Source organism: Athene noctua, chromosome 2 (assembly GCF_965140245.1).
Source record: "Athene noctua chromosome 2, bAthNoc1.hap1.1, whole genome shotgun sequence".
Taxonomy (NCBI): domain Eukaryota; kingdom Metazoa; phylum Chordata; class Aves; order Strigiformes; family Strigidae; genus Athene; species Athene noctua.
Window position 1 is genome coordinate 155,873,614 of NC_134038.1, and position 26,918 is coordinate 155,900,531.

At 39.8% G+C, this 26,918-nt stretch overlaps 2 protein-coding genes across 2 annotated transcripts in view; one reads left to right on the forward strand and one right to left on the reverse strand.

The window, feature by feature from the left end:
• The window catches only part of AOAH (acyloxyacyl hydrolase), an 81,291-nt gene extending 69,563 nt beyond the window's left edge, over positions 1-11,728 (forward strand). Inside the window, exons 20-22 of the mRNA XM_074898156.1 lie at positions 1,280-1,376; positions 5,185-5,261; positions 11,445-11,728. Of these exons, the coding sequence (XP_074754257.1) occupies positions 1,280-1,376; positions 5,185-5,261; positions 11,445-11,573 (303 nt within the window). The 3' untranslated portion in view covers positions 11,574-11,728. The remainder of the gene's footprint in view (positions 1-1,279; positions 1,377-5,184; positions 5,262-11,444) is intronic.
• A 3,392-nt stretch (positions 11,729-15,120) lies between these two features.
• Positions 15,121-26,918, reverse strand: part of ANLN (anillin, actin binding protein) — a 30,077-nt gene continuing 18,279 nt past the window's right edge. The window contains exons 20-24 of the mRNA XM_074898157.1: positions 25,862-25,974; positions 20,783-20,869; positions 19,104-19,211; positions 16,924-17,096; positions 15,121-16,519 (exon numbers count right to left, since the gene is read on the reverse strand). Coding sequence (XP_074754258.1) covers positions 16,396-16,519; positions 16,924-17,096; positions 19,104-19,211; positions 20,783-20,869; positions 25,862-25,974 — 605 coding nt within the window. The 3' untranslated portion in view covers positions 15,121-16,395. The remainder of the gene's footprint in view (positions 16,520-16,923; positions 17,097-19,103; positions 19,212-20,782; positions 20,870-25,861; positions 25,975-26,918) is intronic.

Consider the following 26,918-nt stretch of genomic DNA (forward strand, 5'->3'; position numbering starts at 1 on the left):
ATACCTGATAAGAAAGAAAAGTCTTGTGAATCGTGTAGCTGTGAGTATGAAAAGCCAACTGCACAGATATCGCTGGCAGTGGGAGCAGGCCCTGAGAGCAAGAGCCTTACCCTGTCATCATTTGGGACTTGTGCTAATCTTCCTCAGACACATTTCTGTGGATTTAATCACCAGATGGTGTGACCAAGGAGCATCCAGGCTCAGTGCAGGAATGGAAACAGACAGAACAGCGATGTATTAAAGCTCACCCTAAAAATCTGGCTGCAGAAGTGAATGTCACATAATATCAGCACTTACTCCCTTACGATACAAGCTGATTTTTTATCCCAGCAACACCCTGCAGCCACATAAAAGAGCCAATAAACAAATATCATCAAAGGTATCATCTCTGTGTATAGTTGTATTAATGTTTGCATTCACTAAACAAAATATACGGCCTTAATTTCACCAAGGCTTACATACGTGTTTCATTTTATGTCCTGTCCCTCTTGACTTCAGAGAAGGCAATTAAGCACACCCCTAAATCTTTGCAGGAATGCAGCTTATGTATTCCTACCAAAACCAGAGAACATATAGTACATGTAACTTCCGTCCATGAACAACTCATATGTCTGCAGGGTATGAATTAATCTTCTTTCTGAGCCCCTGTCTGAAACTAATTGTCTATGTTATTATCCAAACTGCACAATTTAAATATTTAGGAGATCCTGATCTCTGTTACAGCTGTAGAAATCACACTGGATATATCAGTTAGGTAGACGCTCAATGGAGGTAATTTACTCTGCTGAAAGTAAGAGCAGAATTTGGTCTGGCTAGATAAGCATTAGCACCCACAACACAGTAGCAGGAAAGATAATGGGAGAGAGAACATTTTTATTGTACAAAAAGTTTCAGTTTTCTTTAAGAGGAATGGAAGTGACTGGGCTGCCACTCATCAAGAGGTCTCCAAAACCAAGAAATTCGCAATATTTATATAGGCATAGAGACACTACTAGAAGAGTTCTCCAGTAAAATAACTATATGCTGTATTAAACTTACGGCATCAGCTGAGGCCTCAGTGCAACCTGCAGTGATGCATGGGGAGCTGGGGAGCCCAAAGGCTGGTGGTGCTCCTGCAAGTCTATGTTAGGATGAAGAACCCCATCTCACCTCCTTTCCCACAGCTAAAATGGCAACATTAGCTTTCAAATTCCTGACCACGCATCGGTGACAAAAGCTGAATCCATGCAAAGCAGCGTGAGTAGCAATGAATCATCATTAAATTGCTTATTTTTTGCAGAGAGCTTTACAACTTTCCAATGTCCTGAAAGAAATAGCGAGATCTGAGAAATTCACCAACTTTGATGTTTTCTATATGGATTTCCCACTGAGACAAAGTAAGTTGCTTTTTTTTCTTTCTCACGAAGCATTTAGTCAAGTGCTGGGCTGCTAATATGCTCCTCATGTTTTAACTCTGTAATGGGAGAAGTGCAGCAAAGCCAGCCAGGCTAGGTGACCCTACTGTCAGGGCTGGGGCCAATGGGGGACTCTTAATGACATCTCCCAGCTTCCCTAGTTGGGGTAACCGTGGACCTCTGTCAAGACAAGACCCCAGCATCAGCCTGGGGACCACAGCCTCCCCGCTGATCCTGGCTGCCAGCACCCACAACCCCAGTGTGCAGCACACTGGCCATTTGCACTTGGGTGGCAGGGGGTGTCGGTGGTGAGGCGACAGCAACAGCAGATGAGCCTCTGCTAAAAATGCCTCTTACTTGTCCCCTACAGCCTCTCAGGCTGATTAAAAAAAAAAAACAAACAAAAAAACCAAAACCACTCAAACCTATCTCAGTCCATAAGATTTGGTTCTATTTTTGATCATTGCTTTTGTAGCGGGTCATCTAGACTGGAGATGGCATATCTGCAGTGAAGGTGGTCTCCATGAGCTGTAGTGTACTATATCACTGACCAGGCTTCATATTGCCTCCCCTGGGATGAGCAGTGCCTCAGGAAGGAGAACTTTTGTCAGACAGTTTTCCTGCCTGAATAACACAACCACCCTCTCTTAATTCACTGGTTTCAAAAGTAGAAGAGCCTCTCCCAGGAAGAACTGGCTTATTTCCTATGCTTCCTTAAGCACCTACGTACAGTTGTAACTTTTGACTTGAAGAGCTTACGAAACTCATCCTGCTGTGATCTTAAGTGACAGTAGATGAGCGCATTACCTAAATCACTTCCTTCCTCAACTGACACTTGAAAAAAATAAAAGAACCAGAAACTTTTCCTCCTTACCATGCTCGTGAGTGGATGGTGTCCTTATGAGGCTGAGGACAGATGCCTGTCCCTGGACCCCCTCAGCTCTGCTTCCCTCATGAGATATGCATGGGTCCAGCTTGAGGGATCACCCAGCATCAGCTCAGTTCTGTCACAAGCAGAAACACACTCGTGCTCTCTTTTTAAAAAAAGGATCAGCGTTTTGATCCTTGTCCACCAATTGAGGTGGACAACATATTCAAGTAGTTAGATAGTGATGGGAAGGTAGGAAAACAGCTTTTTCCCTGTATCCAGCCTGAACCTCACATGTTTCAATTTATGCCCGTTGTCTCTCCCCCTCCCACTGTGCACTGCTGTGAAGAGACCGTCCCTGTCCTCATCGCCTCCCTGTAGGATCTTCCCCAGCGTGAACCATCCCTGTCCCTCAGCCTCCTTTCATGGTGCAGGAGCTCCAGCCCTGGCCACCCGGGGGCCCTCCCCAATAGCATGAATTTTTACATTAAAAACATAGTATATAATAATGGGAAAAAAAACCTGATCTGCATTTCCTCGTTTATATATTCACATAGATGATTCCATGTTGGTCCTTCTTGAAAAATTTTGCCTGAGGACTCTATTTTAAATGACAGCATGCAGACAGCTAAAATCACAGCCAAGAAGGGACAGAATCACCCTGGCTACTTCAAAATGTACATCTCTAACACCTCTCCCCATTACTGCCTGGCTGTCCTTGAAAGCATGAAGCTGCCAAGGCACCTAAGACAATTGTACAAATCTCATTTTGTAGCCAAATCTTATCAAAATTCACAAACTTATTTTATACTACATGACCCAATTCAGGAAGCTGGTTCTGGGTCCCATGCAGACTATATGGAGGAGGAGGTAAAGAAAGAAGGACGGGAGATGGAGTCTTTCTGGCCAAAACTTTGTCTCAGAAAGGTGGCCTCAACTGTCAAGTTTGGTGTTGTAGCACAGGGTTTCAGGCTGTCCAAGTCTCTCTGCTGTTTTTGCCTCAGATACTTAATATTTAACAAGTCACTAGGATTTGGAACAAACTACCTGCTGGGTAGGCAAATCACTTTAATAAGTTAAATGACTAACTTTAGGTAATTTATTTGCTTTCATGAAAAGAAACATCTTAATATAATTTGCTGTTCTTGATTACACCGCGTTAAATAAATGAGGTAAACAAAATCACACATGCACATACAAACATCAGCTCTGAAAGACACTTTGCAAAGTTTCCTGCAGCTCTGGAGCCAACAATTTGAGCTTGCCGTCAGGAAAGCTGTCAGTTCGTGAGTGTACTCAAAAGCCAGCTAAGGCTGCTGACCTACTTTTCTGGTCTCTTTCTGAAGTGAGCACAAATCCTCCCCTAAACTCTCCAGACATCAAATATTTAGCAGCGGTTGCACATTGTGATGAGTACATCGATTTCAGTCTGGCTTGGACATACATATACACAGCAGCTCCCAGCTTTCTTGGAGTAAAATCTGAGTATGCTAGTGTTTATTCTAGATTTAGACGGACATTCAAGCTCAGATGTTGCCTTTGGCTGAAGAATGTAGTGGTTTCTTTAGGAAACAGTGAAATAAATAGGGGAATAGGGATTGCTTGTTTTGGCTTTTTCTTGGTCTGGATGGGAGCAAGCTCTAGCCTAGGCAGTAGGCACTTTTAAGACAAACTCTGGACATACTCACTTGGTGGGTATTTTTTCAACCGTTCTAGTATTTTTGCAGGTTAGATTCACCTATCTTGATATAAACCTTACCTATTTTACTTATTCGTCTGCTATTTCTGGCATGGGAACAGTAGTCCCTCTATAAAGTAAAACACAGTACATGGCCTTGTACTCAATGTACAGCATCATATGTAAGGAGTTAAGCAAATTCAATTTGTGCATCTATACGTGTGTTCTGTTGTGTAATCTAAGGTGAATATGTGTTGTGCCCAACGTATTCAAATTTGAAACAATGATCTAGTGCCTGTGTCTTGAAACAGATTACTTACGGTGTTGACTAAAGCATCTCAAGTAGGTTTCTATAGTCAAAGCAGGAATATCACCCTTCTATGAATTCAAATTTAGTATGGGGACCCAGACATTGCTTTTTCACACAATAGCCAGGGTTCAACAAACAGCAGTGAGTCTACGTCAAAACGGTGGTGCTTGAATGGAGAACATTTTCCTCCTGACAGGATGCTTGCATAATGCTATTAAGAATTCTTAATCTGTCATTATAGAAGAAATTATTGAATTTACAGTCTGTTAATGCCATAGCCACTAGTCCCATGTTTGATCACTTCACAGCCCTTTTGAAGAGAGAAAGCTTTTTACTTGTCTAATGGCTCTGGGGTTTACAGCACAGCATCATTTGCATTAAATGTCATGCTCATGTAATTCAAAAGGTTATTTTGTTGGACTTGAAAAAGACTGCTCAGAAGAGAGGTAACTGAAAATGACAGTCTATTCCTGCACATATCAGCCCATGCAAATAGTGTGCTACCATCTCTTTCTCTAAAAAGCACTGTTTTCTTTATCTCTTTTTTTTTTTTTTCACTGCTGAAGATGCAACTAAAATGGGAAATGCAAAAGTATTAAATCAGTATTAAATAATTTACAGCTTTACTTGCTACAGCATCTATCTCAGTTGTGAGGGAAAGTGAAATGTTTTACGATCATTTATGTTCAAAGCGCTTCCTTGCATAAATACTACAGAGAAAAAAATTAACAATAAAGGCTTAAATACTGCCCCGAGGAGAGGGGATTGTACACAATATTGGCTCTGACAACTTTATATGAATTATCATAATCTTCATGCAGAGTTGTCATGTGCTTAAAAATACAGTGGTGCTTTGAGGAAGAGGGGGGGTACCTCTCCAGGCGAGCGCCTACGTGCTCAGCAGCGATAACCTCTTTGCTTATGTTATTTGCAGCGGCCGAGGAATGGCGCAAGATGGGAGGTGAGCCCTGGCAGCTGATCGAACCAGTTGACGGCTTCCACCCCAGCCAGGTAAAAACCCAGTCCCAAGAGAGGGGAGGGAGCAGGTGGGATGCCAGCACCTGTTACTGCCCGAGGCACCCGGTCAGTAGCCATGGGGATGCAGGTTTGGGAGATTTCTCTTTTAAAAGAGATGATGGCCTTAGCCCCAGAGCATACATCCCTGTTCCAGCTGTCTGCACTCTGCTTTAACTCCTGCGAGGTCTTCTGCTGCTTTCTTTCACTAGTAACCAGTACCCTGACCAAAGAGGTCTTAAGCCAGAAAACCAGATCCTTGCCTCGTAGGCTGGCTACCTGCCTGCTCAAACACCTGCGGGAGTTTTGCAGAATCAGGGCAGCAACACACCACTGCGAAAACCTGAGAGGCCCCTCCAGCCCTGCCCCTGCCCTGCAGCCCCCAAGGCCACGGGTTTCCCCATCGTAGCCTGGAACAAAGTTTTCTTTTTGAAGCTGTACATTGAAATTGCTTTATGCTCTGGATTTGCATATTATGAAGAAGATTTCTCCCTCCTGCTTGGTCTCCAAGGACAGGTGGCAGGGAAAGGTTTACAGTCAGAAATAAATGAAAGGGAAGGAGAAGCAGCTGCTCTGCTGTAAGTCCTTGCTTGTGTTTGATAACCTAGTGTGAGGTTGCCTGGTTCCCACCATATTCACTTCAGAGTAGTTTTTCTGACTCTGTAAAAAGCATGGAGAGAGCATGTTTTATAGTCAGCTACAAACAAAGCCAACTGCTTTTCTATACGCTAGTTTCAGATTTCAAACACATATGCAAAGCAAAACAGCAGCCAGCCTTCCCCATACTGCCTTGAGAAAAACTGCACGAGACCTGAAATCCTGCGTACAGCCTGTAGCAGCAATGGCTCATGACAGCGGGCACAAAACCTACCTGGGAAACTCCTGCCAGCTGCAACACTGTCATCCCCAGCCACTAAGACAACATGGGGTGGTGGACAGGCGCCAAAACCAAAGCCCACTCCTGTTTCACATGCTTTGCAACCTTGACTCTTTGGAGCAAGAACTAGGCTGGGCTAAATTAGGAGGGGGCAAATTGCGGGAGGGGGGTGAGATGGAGAGGTGATATTCCATTCTCTGCCAGAGGGCTCTGCCTAGCAGAAGCTGCTCTCCATCCCATGTACTTAGCAATGGGTCTAGAAGTTTCTTGCTACCTGCTGCTAGGAGGGAAATGTGCCCTCCAAGCAGACAGCTCCACTCCCACCATCCCTGCCCTGCCCAGGGGCACAGGTCTGGGCGGCAGCTGAGAGGAGGAGTGACATTCCTCATTAATGTTTTTGTAGTGTGTGGCACCAGCATAGAGCCATGGCAAGAACAGTTTAGCAAAAGCTATTGTCTAGGGCACCACTGACTTCCTCTGCACTTGCAGCTGTGTGCTCTCCTCCACCCCAGCACGACCGAACCACGCAAGCAAATCCCATTGTGCTGCCCAGCTGTCGGCAGTGCTGCCTGGCAGCTCCCCCTGCTCAAAAGCACAGGGTGAATTTATGGACTGGTTCTGTGATGTGAGCTAACACCCCACATATATTCACTCCCAAACCCCAATCACCGAATAACCTGATGCGATGCTCTCTTGCATGTGGGAAAGGGCAGTCCGTGGAGAAGCACTTCAACGGGCGCGTGGCAAGAGCTGATGGATTCCAGCATTTCAGCAGTTTCCACATGGACTGTGCTGTCAGTTCAGCCAGGGCAGACATGCAGGGGGAAGTCCAAAGGCAAAACATGTGCTTTAGTTGCTATCTTTTACACCTCTGGCGATCAGCTGGAGCAACACGGTGGCTTGCTTAGCCTTGCCAAGTCAAAAGAGCCTCCTGTTCAAAGAGGGACTCCTTCACAGCAGAAATTCCTGCCTGGCTACCACAGTACCAGGTGATAACTGAATGAAAGCAGGAGCCCATGGCCTGGGGATGTTGAAAAAGTGTCTGGATTTCTTGCTGCAGGCCTTTTGCAAGCAAACAATTAGAAAAAACTTGGCAAGCAAAATGAGAATGAAAACAGTGATGAAATGAACCCCTTTCCCAACCCTGCCATCTGGGGAAACTGCAATATGAAGAGTCTGGAGTGAAGAAAAGATCTTTGCATTATTTTTATGTCTTACCCCAAGGCTGGCCTGAGGCTTCTTCTAACCCCCAGAAACGGGCCACCACAAGAGCCAAGCTCACTGGGTCACAGCTTTTCATCCAGGCTCATGCCCGCATCCTATATCCCACCAGCAGTGAGAAGGTAGCACAGAGCTGAAGGCAGCAAGTATTTACTTTAAAGAGATCCTGCCTAAGGCAAAAGAAAATTACAAAAGGGCACTGAATGGTAGCTGCAAACCTACACGCATCCCCCGAGTGCTGAGCTGCAGGATCCAGCCAAGTGCTGCCATATTTCACTCTCTTTGGATCTGGCATCCTGCAGTGGTTACAATCTCCCCCTCCTGCTGTTAGGATGACGTTAATGCTTTTATAGGTACATTTTTCCTTACAGTCAAGGTGCCAGCTGTAGATATGCCTCACTTCAAGTGAGTTATTGTCCTTCTAGGATTTATTAATTAGCCTTATCCAAACATCCACTGCTTTAAATCCATTTTTCTTTTCCTGCTAGTATACAGAAGTCTGTTATCAGCATACCACTATTTGGACTAAGACATAGGACTCTGCTCCAAAAGAGTGGCTCTCTTAATACAAAGAAGGGGAAGTGTGAGCAGAGAGTGATATTTAAGAGTACACTTGAGAGAGATGATAAACAATTCACTCACTCCTCATACTAGTTTTATTTAAAGTTTTACTTTCTACCAGTGTGAAAGCCTCTGGCCAGGTACAGCTTTCACACTGTATAGAGCTGCCTAGCGGGAGAGGATTGATGCCATGCAGTCAAGTGAATGGGGGCTCTTACTTCAACCTCTGCAGCTATTCCCTATGCTTAACATACAGCCTGACAAACACAACAGATAAGACCCAGCCTGTGCATTCCTACTGAATTTTCTCTCTGATGGTCTCAAAGAACTTGAAAAATATTCAGAAATTTTTGAAAAGACTAGCACTCCATGGGAAGCATTATAGGTCTTGCCTTCAGATGCAGAGAAACTTCGGCGTTTGGGATATGAGAACCGCAGTACCCCTCTCTGCCAAGGGTGAGCTGGAAGTGTACCATGATCTCTAGTTTTATGATACAGTGGGCAGAATAAACTGGTGTCTGATGTCAGCCCCTGGATTTCACCTGCCATTTATGTGCTGACTCCTTCATTTAAAAAAAAAAAAAAAAAAATTCTGCTGGTATAAACATGGCAGAAACAGGCATCAGCATGTATATCCAGTAGTCCAGTGGTCCAGCCATGCAGGAGGGATGTGGGAGGGAACTGAACCTTCCTAACTGAGGCTTGCATACTTTTCATTGCAAGGAGGAGGAAACAATAAGAAAAAAGGCAACACTCCCACATCCCATTAGACCTACTCTATTTTTTCATGCAGAAAAAGGCTAGGTTAAGATAGTCAGGCAGGAAACGCTAGCCCCCATAGTCCCCACTTCAGGCAGTATTTTATATTTAAAAACCCTTGAAAGAAGGGATAAACACCAAGTGCTCATTTGTTTAGCCAGGCCCAGAACCACATTCCCTTACTGCAAATTTCTTGGAGGGGAAGGGAGTTTCCTGCATGTTTTATTGAGTTGCAAAACAGAAGGCTGAAAACAAAACACTCATTCTTGGCATAGCTGCATTCCTCAAGTTTCAAAGCTAAAATTGGGCTCCATGAGGTTTTTTTTCCAAAACACCCAGCTCAGGTCGTAGGTGGAGGAAATTCACACCATTTACTTTTAACACCTAAAAGCAAAGTGCATCACTCAGTCCTCCTAAATTCCCTCTAGAGTTGTCTTTGAGACATTGTTCCCCGAAGTCCAGCTCAGTTATCCTTGGAAGGAATCTGATTTTCTCTTCTCATTAGCCATAGAGGGAGACCAGGGATTTTCTTCAGCATGTCTTCCTTACTACGAAATTTCACTGCAAATCCTTGTGGATGCCAGATGGCTTCAAGGACATCCCTGCTCTCTAGAACAGCTGATCGCTGTATTTGGATGACAGGGCCATGCATTTCAACAGGATCCTGCATAAACAGCTTCATTTCTTGCTTTTTATGAAGTTACCAGGGAGAACACGAAAGCCCTGAGCATCACAAACTGGAACCTGAGACGCTTGGAAGATTCTTAATGATTATGTACAGGCAGAAAAGCACAGCTTGAGTGTGATTAGCTTCTCCCTTTTTTTCCTTAAGTCATAGCAAATCACATTCTAGCCAGAAAAAAAAAAAAAAAAAGAAAAGAAAAAGCTGAAGTGACATGTATCAGATGATTTGGGTATTTACACTTTGCTGAGAAGCATGTCCATCACCACTTAGGTGCAGGAGAAAACAGATAGCCAGAAGCTGCTAAAAGAACACAGCTACGTCCCAGTCGCAGTCACCCAGAGTTCTATGAGGAATGGGTAATATTTCCTTTAAAAAAATTGCTTAGGGATTGTCGTCTTTAATTAATTACAAAACCACATATGAATTGCAGCAGGTATCAAAACACAAGAGCTTTGGAATTTAAAAAATACCTACGAGAAAAATGATTTCTAGAATCACACACCCTTCTCTGCTACCGTGAATATGGTGCCACCGTATTCATCCAGATTAAATTATCAAAATCTTCAGGACTGCATGAAATTATGTCTGAGCAGGACCTCCATAATATAGGGCAGTCTAAACAGATATGCCTTAAATTGCAGTGAACAGTAGTCCAAACACTGTAGAGCATACCTCCAGGGATACCTTTGCAGAGGGAGGGTTTTCTTAAACAAACCAAGGAACCCACCCTGCTAAGAGACATATGGAAGGCTGAGGAACTTATGAAGGAGGTTTGGAGACTACCATGCACAATGGACCACTCTGACAGAGATGGGTCTCAGCCCTCTGGCAGCCATAGGGTGTCCCAGGATAACTGTGTTTGGTCACATTAGAAATTACAACTGGGAGAAAACACCCTATTGCACAATCTCCCCTATCCCTCTTCCCTGCCCCAGTTCATCCATTAGTTTAAAGAGACCTCAAGTGACCAGAGTCTAGGAGCTTCCACCCTACAAACATGTCTCTTTGTACATGAGCTCTGAATAAAATAAAGTTTTTGTGTCCTGGCCCATCATTACAGCTGCTTTCAAAAGCACAGGATTTAAAAAGAAACACATAAAAATTCTCCAAAGTCTCCACTCGGTTCCTAAACTCCAAAGTGATAGTTTTGAAATAGTTTGATTTCATAAACCCATCTTGGCCCTTTAAAAAGGCTTTGTTAGCTCAATTTAAACCTCAGAATTACAATCAACATTAGAGTGAGTTTTAGGGTTGAAAGTATAGTTACCATATAAGTAAAATATAATTGTAGGTCAGAAATTGAAACAAAAGTGCATTAGCAGGGTGTGAAGACTTGGTTAAAGGAGAAGCAGGCTGTTCTCTCTTCCCCTTTCTGCTGCCTTTGATGTTTTTCACTCTGGCAATACAGCAGGTACAATTTCTCTTTGGTGCATAACTTCTAGGGCAAAAACCTCTATGAAAGCTGGAGCAATTCTGATACTAAGGAGAAAAGCTATTTTACCATTTCTGCAGGTCTCATGATAAAAAAGCTCTGAAGACAACCAAGAGCAGTCACAAACTTACAGCATTTGAACCTACGTATATTTGAGCCTTTTTTTCCTCAACACCTGTGGTTTCCTTACAGGATAGCAGAGAGAATATTTATTAGAACTGTCAGAGGCATTTAGGAGCATGAATTCCTTTGGACTTGCAAGAGTTTTATGCATTATATCCAACTGGTACTTTTTAAATACTTTCAAAATATTTTTTTGGGAAAAAAAATAAAATCAGACTCTAGGGCTTTTGAACAGAAGTTTATGGACCAGGCATCACAGGCATCAGGAAGCGTTTGGAAATTATAATTAGACTGAATGACTGGTCAGGGAAGTGCAGATATATGGTCCTCACCTTATTTTTACTGTTCAGAGGGATTTTCTCCTGTTCAAGCAGCTGGAATGGGATATTTTTTTTTGTTAGATGTTACAGTCCATCATACAGTTATACAGAATTTTCTTTATGGTAGGGTCTCCTAAATGCTAGAATGAAACAACTACATTATAGGGGCACAATAAATTGATACTATCTGTGCTGTTTGCAGATTGCTGCAGCCCTTGGAACAAGCATTACCTGGCAGAAGGCACTACGTGAATGGCCTCAAGTGCTTGGAAAAGAAAATCCATTCAACGACCAGATTGAAGCTATATTCAAAGACCAAGGTGGACACTGACTTCCAAACTGCCAGAGCCCTGACACGGTTTATGAAGATGCTTCCCAGTGCATTTTATGAAACAAGATGATTAAAGACACACACAAAAAAAGGAGGGCAAGTTATCAGAGCCAGTAGCAGCGGACATAACACAACAGCGTTTTTTTCAGTTTGTATCTCACCAGCACAAGTAGGCTATGCTTTTTCTGTGGAACAACAAAAATAAAAATCAAAGGATACCTGCCAGCTAGACCATTTCTTGTACTGGTTTGCGAATTCATACAATTTTTTTCCATATATAGGAAACTTCTAGCCTTAACTTTTTTTTTTTTTTTTTTAACCCACCCTACAGGATATTATTTCTGGCCTTTCCATTTGTACTATTTCAATGGTTAATCTGATCTGAAAAAGGGGGAAGGACAGACCCCCCAAACTCATTACATTGTCATAAATTGTGTGTATATAATTGCCCTGACTGTCAATACATTATTTAGCTGTCATTTGCTTATTAAAATGTGCCAGGAATAACAAGGCGCTAGAATTTTGATTTGCCTGGCAGCATCAGTGCAGGCCGACTGAGCACTGGTTCTCTTCCTCCCCATTAACAAGACAGTAACTTGACAACCCTTCATGTATTCAAAACAGGTTACTTTTAAAATTTTGAATACCCTGTCCCGTATCTTTTACAAGCATGAACCAGGGAATCACTGAAGATACTGGGCAGCCCTTACCTGCTCTACTTCATACACAAGCTTGAAGTTTGAGAATTACTAGTTTTCTCACCAGCTTATTCAATGCTCTTAGAAAAATAAATAAATAAATATTTTAAAAAAACAGAGCTAGCTCTACCCTACTCACAACCTTATTGCTGATGAAAGGATCAGACAGCATAAAATATCATTAATTACAGGTAAAAAAAATCTGGTAAACAGAAAGTGTTAACATGACATGACTAAACCCCATCCAAACCAGCCAAAGCTTGGGTAGACTTGCTCTGCTATTTGCTCTGACCACGCTCCTTGTGTAAGGCTGTGTCACCCCTGAGCCAGCTCTCAGGTAGTGGCCCAGACTAAAGGAGAGGGCCTGGCTGTGTATGGACCTTCACACACCGACCAGGGCTGTAGGAGGCATCTGCACAGTATTTTGATTAGGCAGAGGATGACTTAGATAATGCTATTTTGGTTGAAGCACTTATTATTGCTATCCTATATCCTCCTCTTCTTTTTTTTTTTAGAGTACAGTCAGTGCCTCATCTTTTATTAAGATAAAGATTCCTTTGGGACAGCCACTAACAGTTAAGTAGAATATTCAAGTCACCTACTTTAGAAAAGCGAAAGGGAATACGTTCTGTAATTGAGTGATACTTACACACAAGGCCCCAATTCATTCAAGGCATTTAGATGTTACCAAAATATCCAGTCTCCCAAGAAACAGTTTCAACTCCACAGAGGCATGCCTGAGGAAGACTATTTAGCATTAGAAGAAAAATGAAAGCTACCTGATTCCTGTACAAATTCTCTCCACCAAACAGCGTAACATTTGATGCACACTGGACAGGCAGAACTATAGGTAAAACCTAACTATTTTTTATTACCTATTCAGGCTTCCTATCTTTCATTAAAAACAACACAAGGACTGAAACAAGTGGATCCATGGGCTTTTACTATAGACCAAATACAGCACAGACAATAATTACAGAATATCAGATAATTTCCTCTACACCAAAATATGGAAATGTAGCAATTAAAAGGGGGAAGGGAACAGTATGTGTTTAGAAGCCAAATTTTCAGGCAATCTCATTGCAAATGATTGTATTCCATTTGAGGTTGGGATTTAATAATGCCAATTAGGAGTTTTACAAGCTAGTAAAATTGAAATTTCCTCAGCTAAAATAAGCTTCACTGCCCAGAGCAAAGCATTTTCCATTTATAGACTTTCTTATTAGTGAACATCTTGAATCTCTGAACAATGGAAAAAAAGCTTTCTTATAAGATTAGAATAGCATCTTCTCAAAGACAACCTGAAACCCCCCACAGCTGAATCCCAAGCAAAGCTCTCAGATTTGCCCAGTATAACTGCTCTGAGCTTGATAGGGGGTGACTGAGGGACTTCATGAAAAGGGGTTGCCCCTGGCTGAAGGAGCACTAACCAAACGGTACGTGCTCCTGCCTCAGAGGAGAGCTCTGCAGTTCAGAATTAGGTTGTATGCAGAAACTTCATTTGTAGCTGATGCAGTAACCATTTGCAAATAAAGACGAATTTTGAGCCTATTAAGCCATCAGCTTTTACAACCACTATGTTTCTCTTATTTCAAAGAATGCAAAACCCAACTGAAGATCTGCACCCCCAACCATCAATCACTTCGCAGTACCACTCTAAAAATAAATGTCCTATATTTAAAGAAATGTTTCTGAAAAAGCTTACTTATTCTAAAGCAGGAACTAACTATGAATCCTAGTCTATTCCATTAGCTTAACTGTCTCCTGGTACTTAGGTTGGTTGAAGGTGACAAATACACAGGGAAGAGAAAAATAAACAGCAAATAAAAAAGTTTATCTTGGAAAGCTAAGAGTTCCATGAAATTTTATTGCAGTATAAACATCTAGGAAGAATGGCCTGTCAAGGTCTATTTTGGGTGAGTGTTAGAACACATGAATACAGGAGGGATTATGTCACTGGCTAGTTCCAACACATTGCAAGTGATGCTATTCTTGTTCATAAACTGTTTTTACAAAACTTAAAGCTTTGTTTGAAATCAGAGAGTAGGAACTGGTTTTGAGGTGTAGAACATACATAGCTACCTGAAGCTGTTTGAACTCAGGAGTCTTGCCTCTTTGAAAATGATCTGCTACAAGCATGGAAAAATAGGTTTGTCAACGTTTTGGAAAACTTTTCCACAGCTCACCCTTAAAAGAGCAGGGGAAGAGGGGAGACAGCAGATCTCCCTCTAGGTCAGCTTCTCTAACTTACATCACCTGCTACACTTTATACTTTTCCTTGATGAGGACAACATTTCATCTTGGGCAATGAACAAACACAGATTAGTTTCTACAATGGACAATAGGCCAATTAGCCTAAATAAAAATGTCATTCCCTTGTATATATCCAGTTCCAATCTTAACACCTTTCCATGGCCTCGTTTTGTAATTTTATACTTAATGATTTTTATTTACCTCCACTTAAAATTTAACAGACAGTCTACTGTGTATCTATAAATAAAATTTGCTAACCCCTTGCCCCTGTTGCATCACTACTCTACTGCTGTGTCTCTATCACAAGAGAAAAGAACAATCTCTCCTCCTCGTACCTGATGAGCTGCTAGTCTCTCACAGTTTCTGCATTCATGTGGGAACTGCCCATGGACAATCTGGCCTTCCATTACAAAATTTGATGCTACCTACCCCTGCGGCATCACATTATCTTCCCAAATCAACTGGTATTTCGGGATAGACCTACTGAATAGAATCCTTTCTTAAACATTGTGTGGAGTCCAGCTTTTCTTCTTCAGCCTACAAACTAGTGTCTCAAATGTATAGATGACGGTCAAAAAAGCAGAAAGTGTTTTATTCTTTATTTTAAATGAATAAAATAAATCTCAATACATAGTTTGGAAATTTTAAAAAGACATCAGAAAACTAGATTTAAAAGCAAGTACAAAAGTGGCAGGATGAAAAGAGGATAAGCTGACAGAATTTAGTGTTTCAAGTGTGAATATATAACAGCAATAGCAATTTTAAGTATTCCACTGTTGCATCTGCAGTAGTGAAGTAATGAGATAGTATTTCACTAAGCCCAGTGCAAAGCTGTAAAAATTGCAAGTTTTAACTGAGAAGTTTCGCAATTTTAATGATGGGTCTGAAGTACTATTTTTATCTGCATTTATGGATAAGTCTATGAGGGGGAGGAAGACCCATATTTTCAGCCAGCGGAGTATTAGTTGGTGTATAGCAGCTTTGTAGTCTTATCAAAAGGAAAAAAAAAAAAGCACTTTTACATCCTATTCCTGGGTTCTCAAATGGAGAACTTTAGCTTGTACAACCCACGAGTCCCAGGAAATACTAACATATACAATTCATAAACTACTTGGGTTTTGTTTGTTGTTTTGTTTTTTTATATAGCAGTCCTAACAAAAATATTCAAGACCTTTCATTTCTATCAAAGTGCAACACACTGCATACATAATCCACACCTGTAAACCATATAGTGTACATGCCATGTATTTATCCATACCAGTTTGCATGAGAAATTGCAGAATTAGCATGACTATATTGTACATATTTTGTTCTGACCACAAGGACACTGTACAAGCAAGAAATACCTATACTGCATGTTGTAGAATAAAATTTACTTGTAACTTCTATGCCTGAACATTAAAAAAACCTCAAACCCTCCAATATTAAATCTTATGCTTCAGCACCATCCTTGTTAGAGAACTGAGCTATGCTTTCAGGGAGCTGAGTTATCTAGTAAGCTTGTTTTCTCACTAGCTTGCCCCCCTCTTCCTGCCCTGAAGTGTGATTTCCTGCAATAATTTAGTTGTTTAAAGAAGAAAATGTACTTAGCTAAATAAGACTTCCAAAAAAGGACTTGCATAAATATTTAGCACATTTAGAAACAACTAATTGCTTCCTACCATACTCAAAAGCTAGGAAGTAAAAGTTTTAAAATTCTTAAAGTGAAAGAAAAATACTGCATAACATAGTCCCGTATAATGTTAAATACTCTCTCAAATTTAAAGCATAAGTGGTCCCGAGGACTTCCCATATTTTCCTTTAAGTTCTTTTTTTAGGGAGTTCATGGGGATTTTTGCACACATGTTTTCTTCATATTTCCCTTCCAGAATTTAAAGCTTTCCAATAGGTTTGTAGCAGGCATCAGGCTGCCACATGCGAAGGTCAACAAGGACTTGGTTGAGCTTTTGCATCCAAAGGTTACGCTCTTCTTTAGTATCAGCAGACAGCCAGTTCCTAAAAGGCAAAGGACCCAATGGATTAGATATGTCTTTCTCCACATCTACTTAGTTATTCTGAAAAATGTCAAGTTGATCATCCATGGAAGTCCAAATAGCAGGGGGAAAAAAGGAAGCTAGATATTCCACAGTCCTGCTACCAAGCTACCTGGCATTTCATTTCCACTTCTGGAAAAGCTGAGTTCTTTATTCTCAGAAGACTGAAATGGGTCAGCAAGACAAAATAGGACTAAAAGTGAACCCAACAGTTCAAGTGTCATTCCAAAGTCTTAGCATTTAAATGAGCTCTTTTTTTCCAAAGTTGTGAAGCCCCTATGTTATTAGAAATCTCACTTGAGGCAAAATACACCTCCCACACACATCCCATAACCTCCCACAACCTTCACAATTTCATCCACTCACTTTGTAACACAGAGCGTGTCTCTGCATCGGCTGACGAGAGTCTCTCTGTCATCTTCCCTCTGAGGTCGGACAGTTATGAGTTCAAAAGTGTTGGGACGGGCACAGAACTCCCTGTTGGCAGGTTCAATCTGATGATTAGTGCAGTTAGCCAAGTTTATCCGGCCCAAAGGATGCTGGAAGTGAAGTTAGTTCATCAGTCAAGAATACTGCAATCAAGAGTAGTTATGAACATAAGCTTTGACAATTTTTGCTCCATGAGGTGAACGGTCCCCCCACTCCATACAAAAAGAGGAATTCCTTTTTCCGCATTTAAGAGCCATAGCTGAAGCAAGGTAACATAGACAGCGAAACATGCCCTGCTCAGCCACATAAAACACAGCTAACAAATCCATCCCTTGCCAAAGACTTAGGCTCTAAAAAAGATATCTCCCCCATTTTCTTTATTCCTTCAAATGCCCCTACCTTTAACTCTCAAGTTCAAGAGAACTTTATAATAAAATCCAAACTGATAGAATAAACCCTATCAAAGCCTACAGAAACAAGCACTTTTGGGATGTTTGCATGATTCTTGTCAAAGCCTATGGATTGATCTTAAAACACACAACCAAGGCATATAAGTGCTGAGACCAGCTGCTTTAGCTCCCTCTATAGCTAGACCTCTTCAAAGAGCATTTAAAATTTCAAGGCAGTTATCTGTTTCTGCTGACTATAGACAGAGGTTCAGCTGTATGCCTAAAGTTAGTTACAGACCCTGGCTCTGATTCTTCACACCTACGGAATAACTCATCAGGGAAACATCACAAGCTGCTCTTGGCTTGAAGAAGAATTTGCTATTTATTGGGCATGTACTCTATACTATTACATAGACAGTTAAAATAACCTAAGTTACGGGAAAAAGAAGAATAGCTCCATTTCAAGGAACATTAAGAAACAGGTTGCATGTTGGTGATGTATGTACAGCCATGGGAAATATTATTTTTTTAGAAAACCCGACTTAAAGCAATCATTGCCCAGTACTGGTATTTCTGAGCTATGTCTATCTCTGCATGACAGAACAGATACAGTAGGAGTAAGGGAAGGCATTTAACAGTGATAGAGCTTATTATTGCTGTAGATAACAGTATATGAAAAGAATGTACCTGACCCTTTCTCAGAATGATAGTGGAACAATTCTAGAAGATTTCTAAGAACAGAATCTGTAAAACAAACCAGAGCTGCTTTCTTGCAGACAAAAGCAGAGTAGGAACCTTCTCTTGCTTAACTCAATTTTTTTGCCTGTCTTCTATTACAGTAGGCAGAGATTTTTCCCCTCTCTCCTGGCATGGAAAGAAAGTACATTGATATATTTTGGCAATGTCAACTATCAGCATATGGTCTTCCTCTGTTAGCAGGGAAGAAACTAAACTCAGGCATCTGGATTGGCATAGAAGACCGAAAAGGACCAGAGTTTGGGAAAGAAAGTGTTCTGCCAACAAACAAGCAAGTGTTTAATGGTAAATTGCTTAAGTGAGTCAGAAAAAACCTCTTGAAAGCAGTCTTTAGAAGGACCTGGAAATATTTCAGTACACACTACAAGAACAGGCTAGAAAGACAGGAAGGTTCACCTCAGTGAGAGATGAACTTCTGATTTGTCTCATTAGCCAGACAATAGCTTAGGTTTCTGTGAGAATAATTTCAAAAGCACCAGTTTCGGCTATAATGTGGAGCTGCAAGAAATCAATGACTGCAAATAAGATAGTCCATAATTACAGCTATGCTTTTGCAATATAGGATTGCCCACTCCAGTTCTTTACCATATTGTTAGTCATTATTTTGTCTAAAACTTAAGGCAACTAGATACAGTCTATTTATTATACTGTACAAGTCTGATCAGTTTCAATTAAAGAATTAGTCATTTGACAAGCACAATGGAAAGGCAAAATGGAAAGTTTTAAGGCTGAAGGAGGATATGGATGTTCCTCCACTTTTTTTCCTTCCCCTAGATAAAGTGGTCAGTTTTTAGGTTTGCCCTGGGAAGACAATTCCCCTCCATTCCCTCAGAAAACTTTACGAGTTTGAATCTCATGCTTTGAATATACTTACCTGTTTTAAGCCTAAACGTTACTGTCATTAAAAATGAACAGCTAGTCGCGTAGGGTACTACAGGACTTTAGACTTGAGCTTTATAAAAACAGCATTACCTTTCGTTTTTCATCATCTGGGTATGTCCAGTAAGATATACAGTTTCCAGACAGCACACACCAGCGCCTATGCCATGCTCCAAATCCACTAACGTCTTCAAACATAGTCTTAAGGAAAAAAATAAAAAATAAAAGAAGTAACATTAAACTTTGAGCTTGGTCTGAACTATTTTTCTAGCAGAATGGTTCTGCAAGTACAACCCTTCCTAGAAGTAAACATAAGAGAATGAAACAATATATACTGGGAGACTTCTATTAGTACAGTACATACTAGCTTATGCTATCTGGATAGGCTTATGCTATCATTCTCAAGTGTGCAGCCTTTTGCTCAAAATGCAAGTCATGCAATACGCAAATTTTGCTCAAAATGCAATATCACCGCCATTTCAAATTACCAGATTTCCATGTTGACAGTGGAAAGCACTCCCATTATTTTAAAATAATGGAGGGTTACTTAAAGCAGATGCAGGATGAATGGTTCACAAAACATGTATTAGTACAATATAATTTATTATTATTAGGTAATTAAGTCATCTTTGATTTACAATTATTCAAGTTTACAAAATGTTTCACTATTCTACAGGCCACGCTCAGGAGTCCAGTCAGTTTAAATAAATTAGAAATTTATTTTTAAGTGTTTGTGTTGGCAGTTATTTTACTGAATGCAAGATTATGCAAATTTCAAGACCCATTCCCTTAGTACTGGAATGGAAAGCTTAGTATCTGACTTCTATTACTTATCCCTCTTGAACTTGCACAGAACTTTTCTTTCCAATTAATTTGTGTTGTGTCTTTTGCTCTTCACAATTCAAATTATAATTTTTAAAGCTACAGGGAGTTTCCAAACCCTTACTCTGAAAAAATTTAATATACATGTACACTATTCTTCAGGTTTCACGTATTGTGTAGTAGAATTAAACAAGGACTTTCTTAAATTAGTATACAAAAACACAGGACAGGAAATACCATAAGCATGTGAAATGTTTGCATCTAATGAAATCTGTTCAACTTCAATTAAGTAAAGGGAAAGGAGACAGAAAACTGCTTGAAAAGAGTCTAAAGAAATTCCGATTTCTGAAAACACTAAAATAACAGCAAACATTAATGTTTTGCTTCAGTATTTTCATAGCACATTTACTGCCATCTGCTGGACATAATCTCAACAGCTCCATCAGGAGCTCCATCTCAAAAGGCCCAAGTATCGGCTGCATTTTTAGAGAGAACTGCTCAAGATGTTTCTCAAAAAATATTATCACTTCCTTCTAAGGCAGAGTCTGTAAACACAGTGAGGAAAAAAAAAAAGTCTTTTGCTAGGGAGAATTTGTTTTTGCTAGAGAAAAAAAATATTCCAAGATGTCCTGGAAAAGTCCCTGTCAGAGAAATTAGAATCTCACCTCATATCAGATTATAGCAAGAGAAGGTTAATTGAAATTCAGAATAACAAATGAACATGTTGAGAAGAAAGAGACATACAAAATCCTAAAAGGTAATTTTAATTTAGGCATATTTAGAAGATAAACTAGGAAAAAGTTTTGAGGTCTGTTTCAGAGAGGGGAAAAAAAGCCAATTTTAAACTCTACAATCACTACAAATACATGTGTGAAGTTAAGGTGACTGCATTTAATAGGACCTGTAATTAGTTCCTTTCTTTAGGAAGACTTTTGAAATTAATACCTTACCAAGAACCCTTTTTCCTCTACAGAGGAGTCCACTTGGCATTTTAATTTCAGATATATATGACCTTCCAAAGGAGACAAAAAGGGAACCTGCAAAAAGTAAAACAATTAGTCAGTTAATTTCAACATCTCTCAACTTTACCCATTCAAGCAAGCCACCTGCACCAGGATGTTAGTACTGCCTTGTTCTTAGGATTTTCAGCCAGAAAGCAGTCAGTCTCAAGCAAGACAGTAATAATCACTTCTAGTTTCAATTTCATTTAGAAGTTTTTCAAGACTTACTTGCTTACTAGTTTGCTCTGGACAAGCATGCTTCTATCTAGAAAAACAGGCGCTCCAAGCATGGTTAAAAACAACACAAGGCACCAGTCCACATCCTGCAAAGCTTCTGCCTCAGTTTGACATTAAACTGTTTGGAAAATATCAAAGTGAGCTTAAGCAGGATTGGCATTTGTATGCCATAAGCATTTTTGGCAGATACTGATGTAGTCATGCCTACTCAGATAAATATTTGTATAAAAAAACCTAGAAGGGAAAAAGAAATGAAAGCAGTTGTTCACAACTGGCACTCAAGGTGTTGAAGACCTGTGTTAAGCCATTTCTAACAACAGAGGTTCCAAGCCCTATTTTCTACCACAGAAAAAAAAGCAGCTTAACTACTGTACCAGAGGTTGGTTAAATGGTTATTGGATATTCAAGAGTTTTGAGGAGGAACATGCAACAAGGACTGCCTTTGGACTTCCCCCAAACCCTCCACACATAGCACCCCATTATATTGAGTGCTCCTGCCACTACTGTCAAGAAATCACATCCCTTCTTTTTTTTTCCACAGGGAAGTTAAGACAAATTGCTAATTCAACAAGCAAATTATGATCTGCAGGGCATTCTACATAACATTTTTTTGCTAATCTGAAAAAGCAATACTGTAACAACACAGAAACATCAGTGCCTTGTCTTACTAGAAAAAACAGAAAGGTTTTTCTATGCAAATACAAAGAAATAACCATTTGCCAGGGACTAGGCCTGTGTACACAACAATGAAGTAGCTTTAAAGCCATGGAATCAGTGATGATCAAACGGAATTAAATTTTGCTAGTAGTTAAGATGAACAAGAGTAACCCTCAGTAGTTAAAAGTGTACATCCGTAGGCCTCAGCAAATCCTGCAGAACACTGAAATAGATGTTATGGTTAGAAATTGATCACTTTTGAGTTATAGGCATAGTGCAGCTTCCCGTGCACAAGCTTCCTGTACACATGTGCACAAGCAGGTGATTACATGATTTTTACACTAGATATACTAAACTAAAGGCTTGCTCCTGTCCTTGGCTCTACAGCATAGCACAGCAAAATTTTGAGCGTCAGGTAGGAGTCTGTATGACCACCTGAGAAGCAAAAACTGTAAAATGTTTCCTCATAATAGAAATAAATTGCATCAGTCCTGGATTTTTATCAGCAAAGACAACTACATCTCTACATGCTACACCAGGGAACACTGGCTTATATCCTGCTAAACCACAGTAAAATCCATTTCTGAATGAGGACTTCAAGGAATTTTGGCCAATTCCCCAATTCAAGTTTGTGGTTTTTGCATTCCTTTCTAATTTATGCCAGGACAGAAGAATCTACATTGTGGATTATGAAGTTTACCAGCAGAAAGGGAATGAAAGGGTTCAAATAAATGAATTTCTAACAATTAAGATGAAACTGTGGTATGACATATGAAAGCTTTGCTTGTGTTTTGCTTCATTTGTTTCTCAAGGACTCCTGATTCCTCAGCTGTTTCCTTAGGTCCCTTTGTCTGCTTAGGTAAGATTGAAACGCTCATTAGGCTCCCTACATAAATCACTGATGGCTTTCAGTGGACACTTGGGCAAATCCTAGAATGAGATAAGGGTGTCTCTAACAAAGACACAGAGACTATGATAGGGAAACTGATTTTGCTGACTTAGGAGGGAGACACCTGGACTTTTCTTCACAGCGCATGCTCTGGAAAGAGGGTCAAGTGAACACTGTTAAGACGACTACTTACTTCCTCCTTTGACCACTGAAGACCCTCACCCTATTTTCACTATGCATGCTCAGATTATGCAAATGTATTATGGGAACTTATTATCATAAGACATCCCTTTCTAGGAAATCTAATGAATATGTTTGAGTTGTGTGTATGTAAACTATGTCCCTTGCTAATTCTTGGGAGCCCTGATGGTGGAGAATCTCCAGGGTGACACCAGCACTGCCAATAAAAGAATACCTGCTTAACAGTTATATTGGATTCTGACACTTAATTTCTTACCCAGCGAAGAGTTGTGTAACAATAAAGCAAAATGGTTGTATAACAAATGGAACATATCAGTTACACAAAGCCTACAACACCATTCTAATTACTAAAGCTGGTCTCAAAACATCCTCCTGCACACATAATGAGAAAATATTAAGTTCTAGTCAACAATATGTCCCTTTCAAAGTCAAGTAGAGTGGAGGTGGTGGAAAAAAGCAATCTGTGGGATATCCAGCTAGATGAAGGGAAAACTGAATTCCATGACTCGGCTAGCTTGCATTCTGGTGTGGCCATTCAACTATCTACCATGAGAAGTTGGCTTACTGCCATAGAGGATTATCTGTAAAGATATTCAAGATAACTCAAGAATTTGCAAAACAATTGGTTTCTTAGGCAACTTTTGATTACAAATAGAGATGATAGGCACTAAAATTATCACCTCCTTAAATTTGAGAGAAAACATACATGAAGTTACATAAAACACTCTTCTGAGGGATCTGAGTTAACTATTAACTAGAAACTATTTTCAGAGATTAAAGACCAACTATTTAAGTACATCAAGTTACATAATTCCTAAAGCCAAAATGCATACACCAAGCAAAATATTTCAATTGTAAGTTTGTGTACAAATAAATACCTAGGTTTTTTGTAATATTTAGTACTTTCAAAACTTAAGTTCTTTATGATCACTTTTTGCTTAAAAAGCAAAGGTCTTGATAGAATAAGAAGCAGGATATTTAGTTCCTGAGTGATATTTTCTTCAGTGGCAAGAAGTTAAACCAACATTTATGCTGCCAGCCATTTTTCCCCTGGTCCTCTATCAGCAGAGTAGCTGATTCTATGTTCTGTTGGCTCAATTTCCTGACCAGCAATCTTTAAGAGACATCAATTTGATCTGAAGGAAGAAAACCCCTCCTCTAGTGATCTAGGAAGGAAGACAAGAGACATGCTAGTTAAAGAAAATCCCTAGGCAGCCTAAATAACTTTTGAGTAGTAGCATGCTTATTGTAGAAGACAGTAAGTAGAATTCTGCAAATCTTAAAGGTTCCCAACATCTTTTGCTTAGCTAGTAAATCTTCGTAAACATTTTGTTAAAAGAATAAAGAAATAAGTAAATACTGCAAAAAGGCCAGACAGACATGAGCCACATGCACTAGGAAGCAGTTTCCTCTTAAATTATAAACTAAAGGATCATAGCAACCTTGTCTTGAAACATATAGCCCAACAGTTCTTTTTCCTCCCCTGCAAAATTTATCTAGGGAAAAAAGAAACATGCTCAATGCAATTAGTGTAAAGTTAAGGTTTGTGAAAAAAGGACAAAGTTACACATGAGTACATTTTGGTCTCTTCTACCCTCCATTTTAACAGTGCATATATAATGGGGGAATGAAAGAAAAAACCCACAGTGGCAGCAGTTTGTTCTGTATTTGAAATGCATGGAGCAAGTTAAAAAGCACCTGTTTGGTACAGCCACAGGACAAGTCAGAAATGAAGCTTTGAGGTGATAACTTTTTTGTTTGTTAAATTATCTGACAAAAAGGGGAATCCTTATTCATAACTGTTGAATTTTGCACCTGGAAAAAATTAACCAAGTGATGGTTTCCCTGTAATTCTATTTGAACCTTGTGCTTGCACTACAATTCACTAGTCCAGGCCAGTGTCCTGTCCTAAAGAGGTTCAAACCCAAATCACTGCATGTAAAAGCTGATTCCCATAACTCCAGCGAGGGGTTTTCAGTAACCAAACTATACACAAAGTAGGGTTTCTACATGCAGTTTTGGTTAAGACAAACATTGAAGAATCACAGCTGGTACTTCTGAAGTTCACATAGCTGGTTAACAGCAGCACAATTCAAGTTCTGCTTCTATCCACAAAAAGTAAAACTTCTAAAATGCAAGTGGAGATTATTGCGATATTGTGGTTTTAATCTTATGCAGAAACACAACCAATTCTTGTTATCTCATCAGAAGCTATAATTGCAATAGTACTATCATCACAGTAAGACTTAATTAGCCAAGAAAAGTCATTCTTATGCTGCTGTTTGGGTAAAGCTGTAGTATCTTTTGAATTAATTTAAGTTAGCTTAGTATAACTGCTGGCATGAGCACCTATTAAAATAAGTTTTAGGTATATTACAAGATTAGAGATGACAACGAATGTAAGAATGTATTTTTTAACTTCTAATATAATAGCCAATAAATATTCTGTAAGACAAGAAACTAATGGTATAAAACTCAATAATAGCTGTCCTTCAAAAAAATATTGATATTTTGCTTCTACAAATTTAATTGGGATATGAAAGGAAACTTACACTCCCAAATATATTCAAACAACAATTTTTAAGTCAATTAAATGCAGAAAATTGCAAATACTTCATTATCAATAAAACACACTTAATGTCTTATTTAGAGGTGACTGTAAGAGCAATGAATGATATGAAGATCATGTACAGAGATGCCAACTGCACAAATCAACTTTTTTGTCAGTGAAAACAAATCAGTAGCCAAATGTCTTCATTTTCTTTGTATAACTGCACCTTACATTGAGCTACAGAAAAGAAAGAACGTCTGGCATAAGAACATAAGTCAATTTTGAGATACAACAAAAGACAAGTTTCAGTTGTATGAAATTAAATATGAGTAACAAACATTATACAGAATGTTTTAATATATATATGAATAACATATACAAACCTTTGTTTCATTTCTAGGATGGTAACTTTGCCTGAAAACAGTGACCTCAGGCTCATATTAGTTTTTCTAGTAGTATGCAATTTGGATTAGTAAACAATAATTTCCATTACCTTGTCCAATGCAAATTTGGCATTCCCTACAGAAGATAGTGATAACTTGTGGGACCCAACAAGGATGAAATGCGTAGTGCGTACAGCATTAGGGCCACCTGGACTGGCCATGGCTGTGGAGAAAGAAGTTAAAGTCAAGTTGTAACACAACACACAGTCAGGATGCTGCAGGCCTTAAAAAAGCTTTATCTGTACTACCATGTGCATTTCCTACTCAGTACTCCAGAAGCACTTCTGCAGTGCAGCCCAGCAGCACATTCAGACAGGACCTTGATGCACACCATTCCTCCTCAGTAGTTCTTTCAGGAAGAAGTTTTGAAATATCCACAAAGGAGAAGACAAAGCTTTTTAAGTAGTCTCTGGGGGTGGGCGGGGCAGAGAGCACCCTAGGGCACACTACAAAGCACACATCCTGCAGTACGTACTTGACTTTCAAATCTTTTAACCTCCTCTCAAGTGACACACTACAGTCTTCCAGAATCTCTAAGCCTATATTGCTCTTTGTGCTTACAGCAATAGAAACAAGCACTATAGCTCAGGCACAGCAACCTGACTAGTTGCAGCAGCATGATAGACATTCCAGAATCAGTTCATGAGCTCCTTATTGCTGCAATTTGTACCAAAGCTAGTTCAAGTTTCTCATACTGTAGTCAGACAAGGGTATAACACATTTTTATGTAGTTAGAAAAACAGAGATGCTGCTGTCCCTCGAGAGTCAGAAATATATAAAGATGTTAACACTATACACAAGCAATACTTAGAATCTGTTCATATTTTCAAGTTTTCCCTGTATTACTTTATTGACATCAGACTCTAGTTTAAAATCTTAACATTCTTTTGAGTTCACCTTTTCATGAAAAGAATGTAAACTACAGGCATCTGATACCAGATACTAATTTTGATTTTGTGAAGAGGTCTTCCGTTAAACTAATGGTAACTCATATATAAACACAGGGCCAGCTTCTGGGCTGTCAAGCTGACATAATTCTGCTTATTGCTTCCAAATTATCATCTGTTAAAAGTTTTATTTATTGATATACTTCTTTAGACAGCAAAT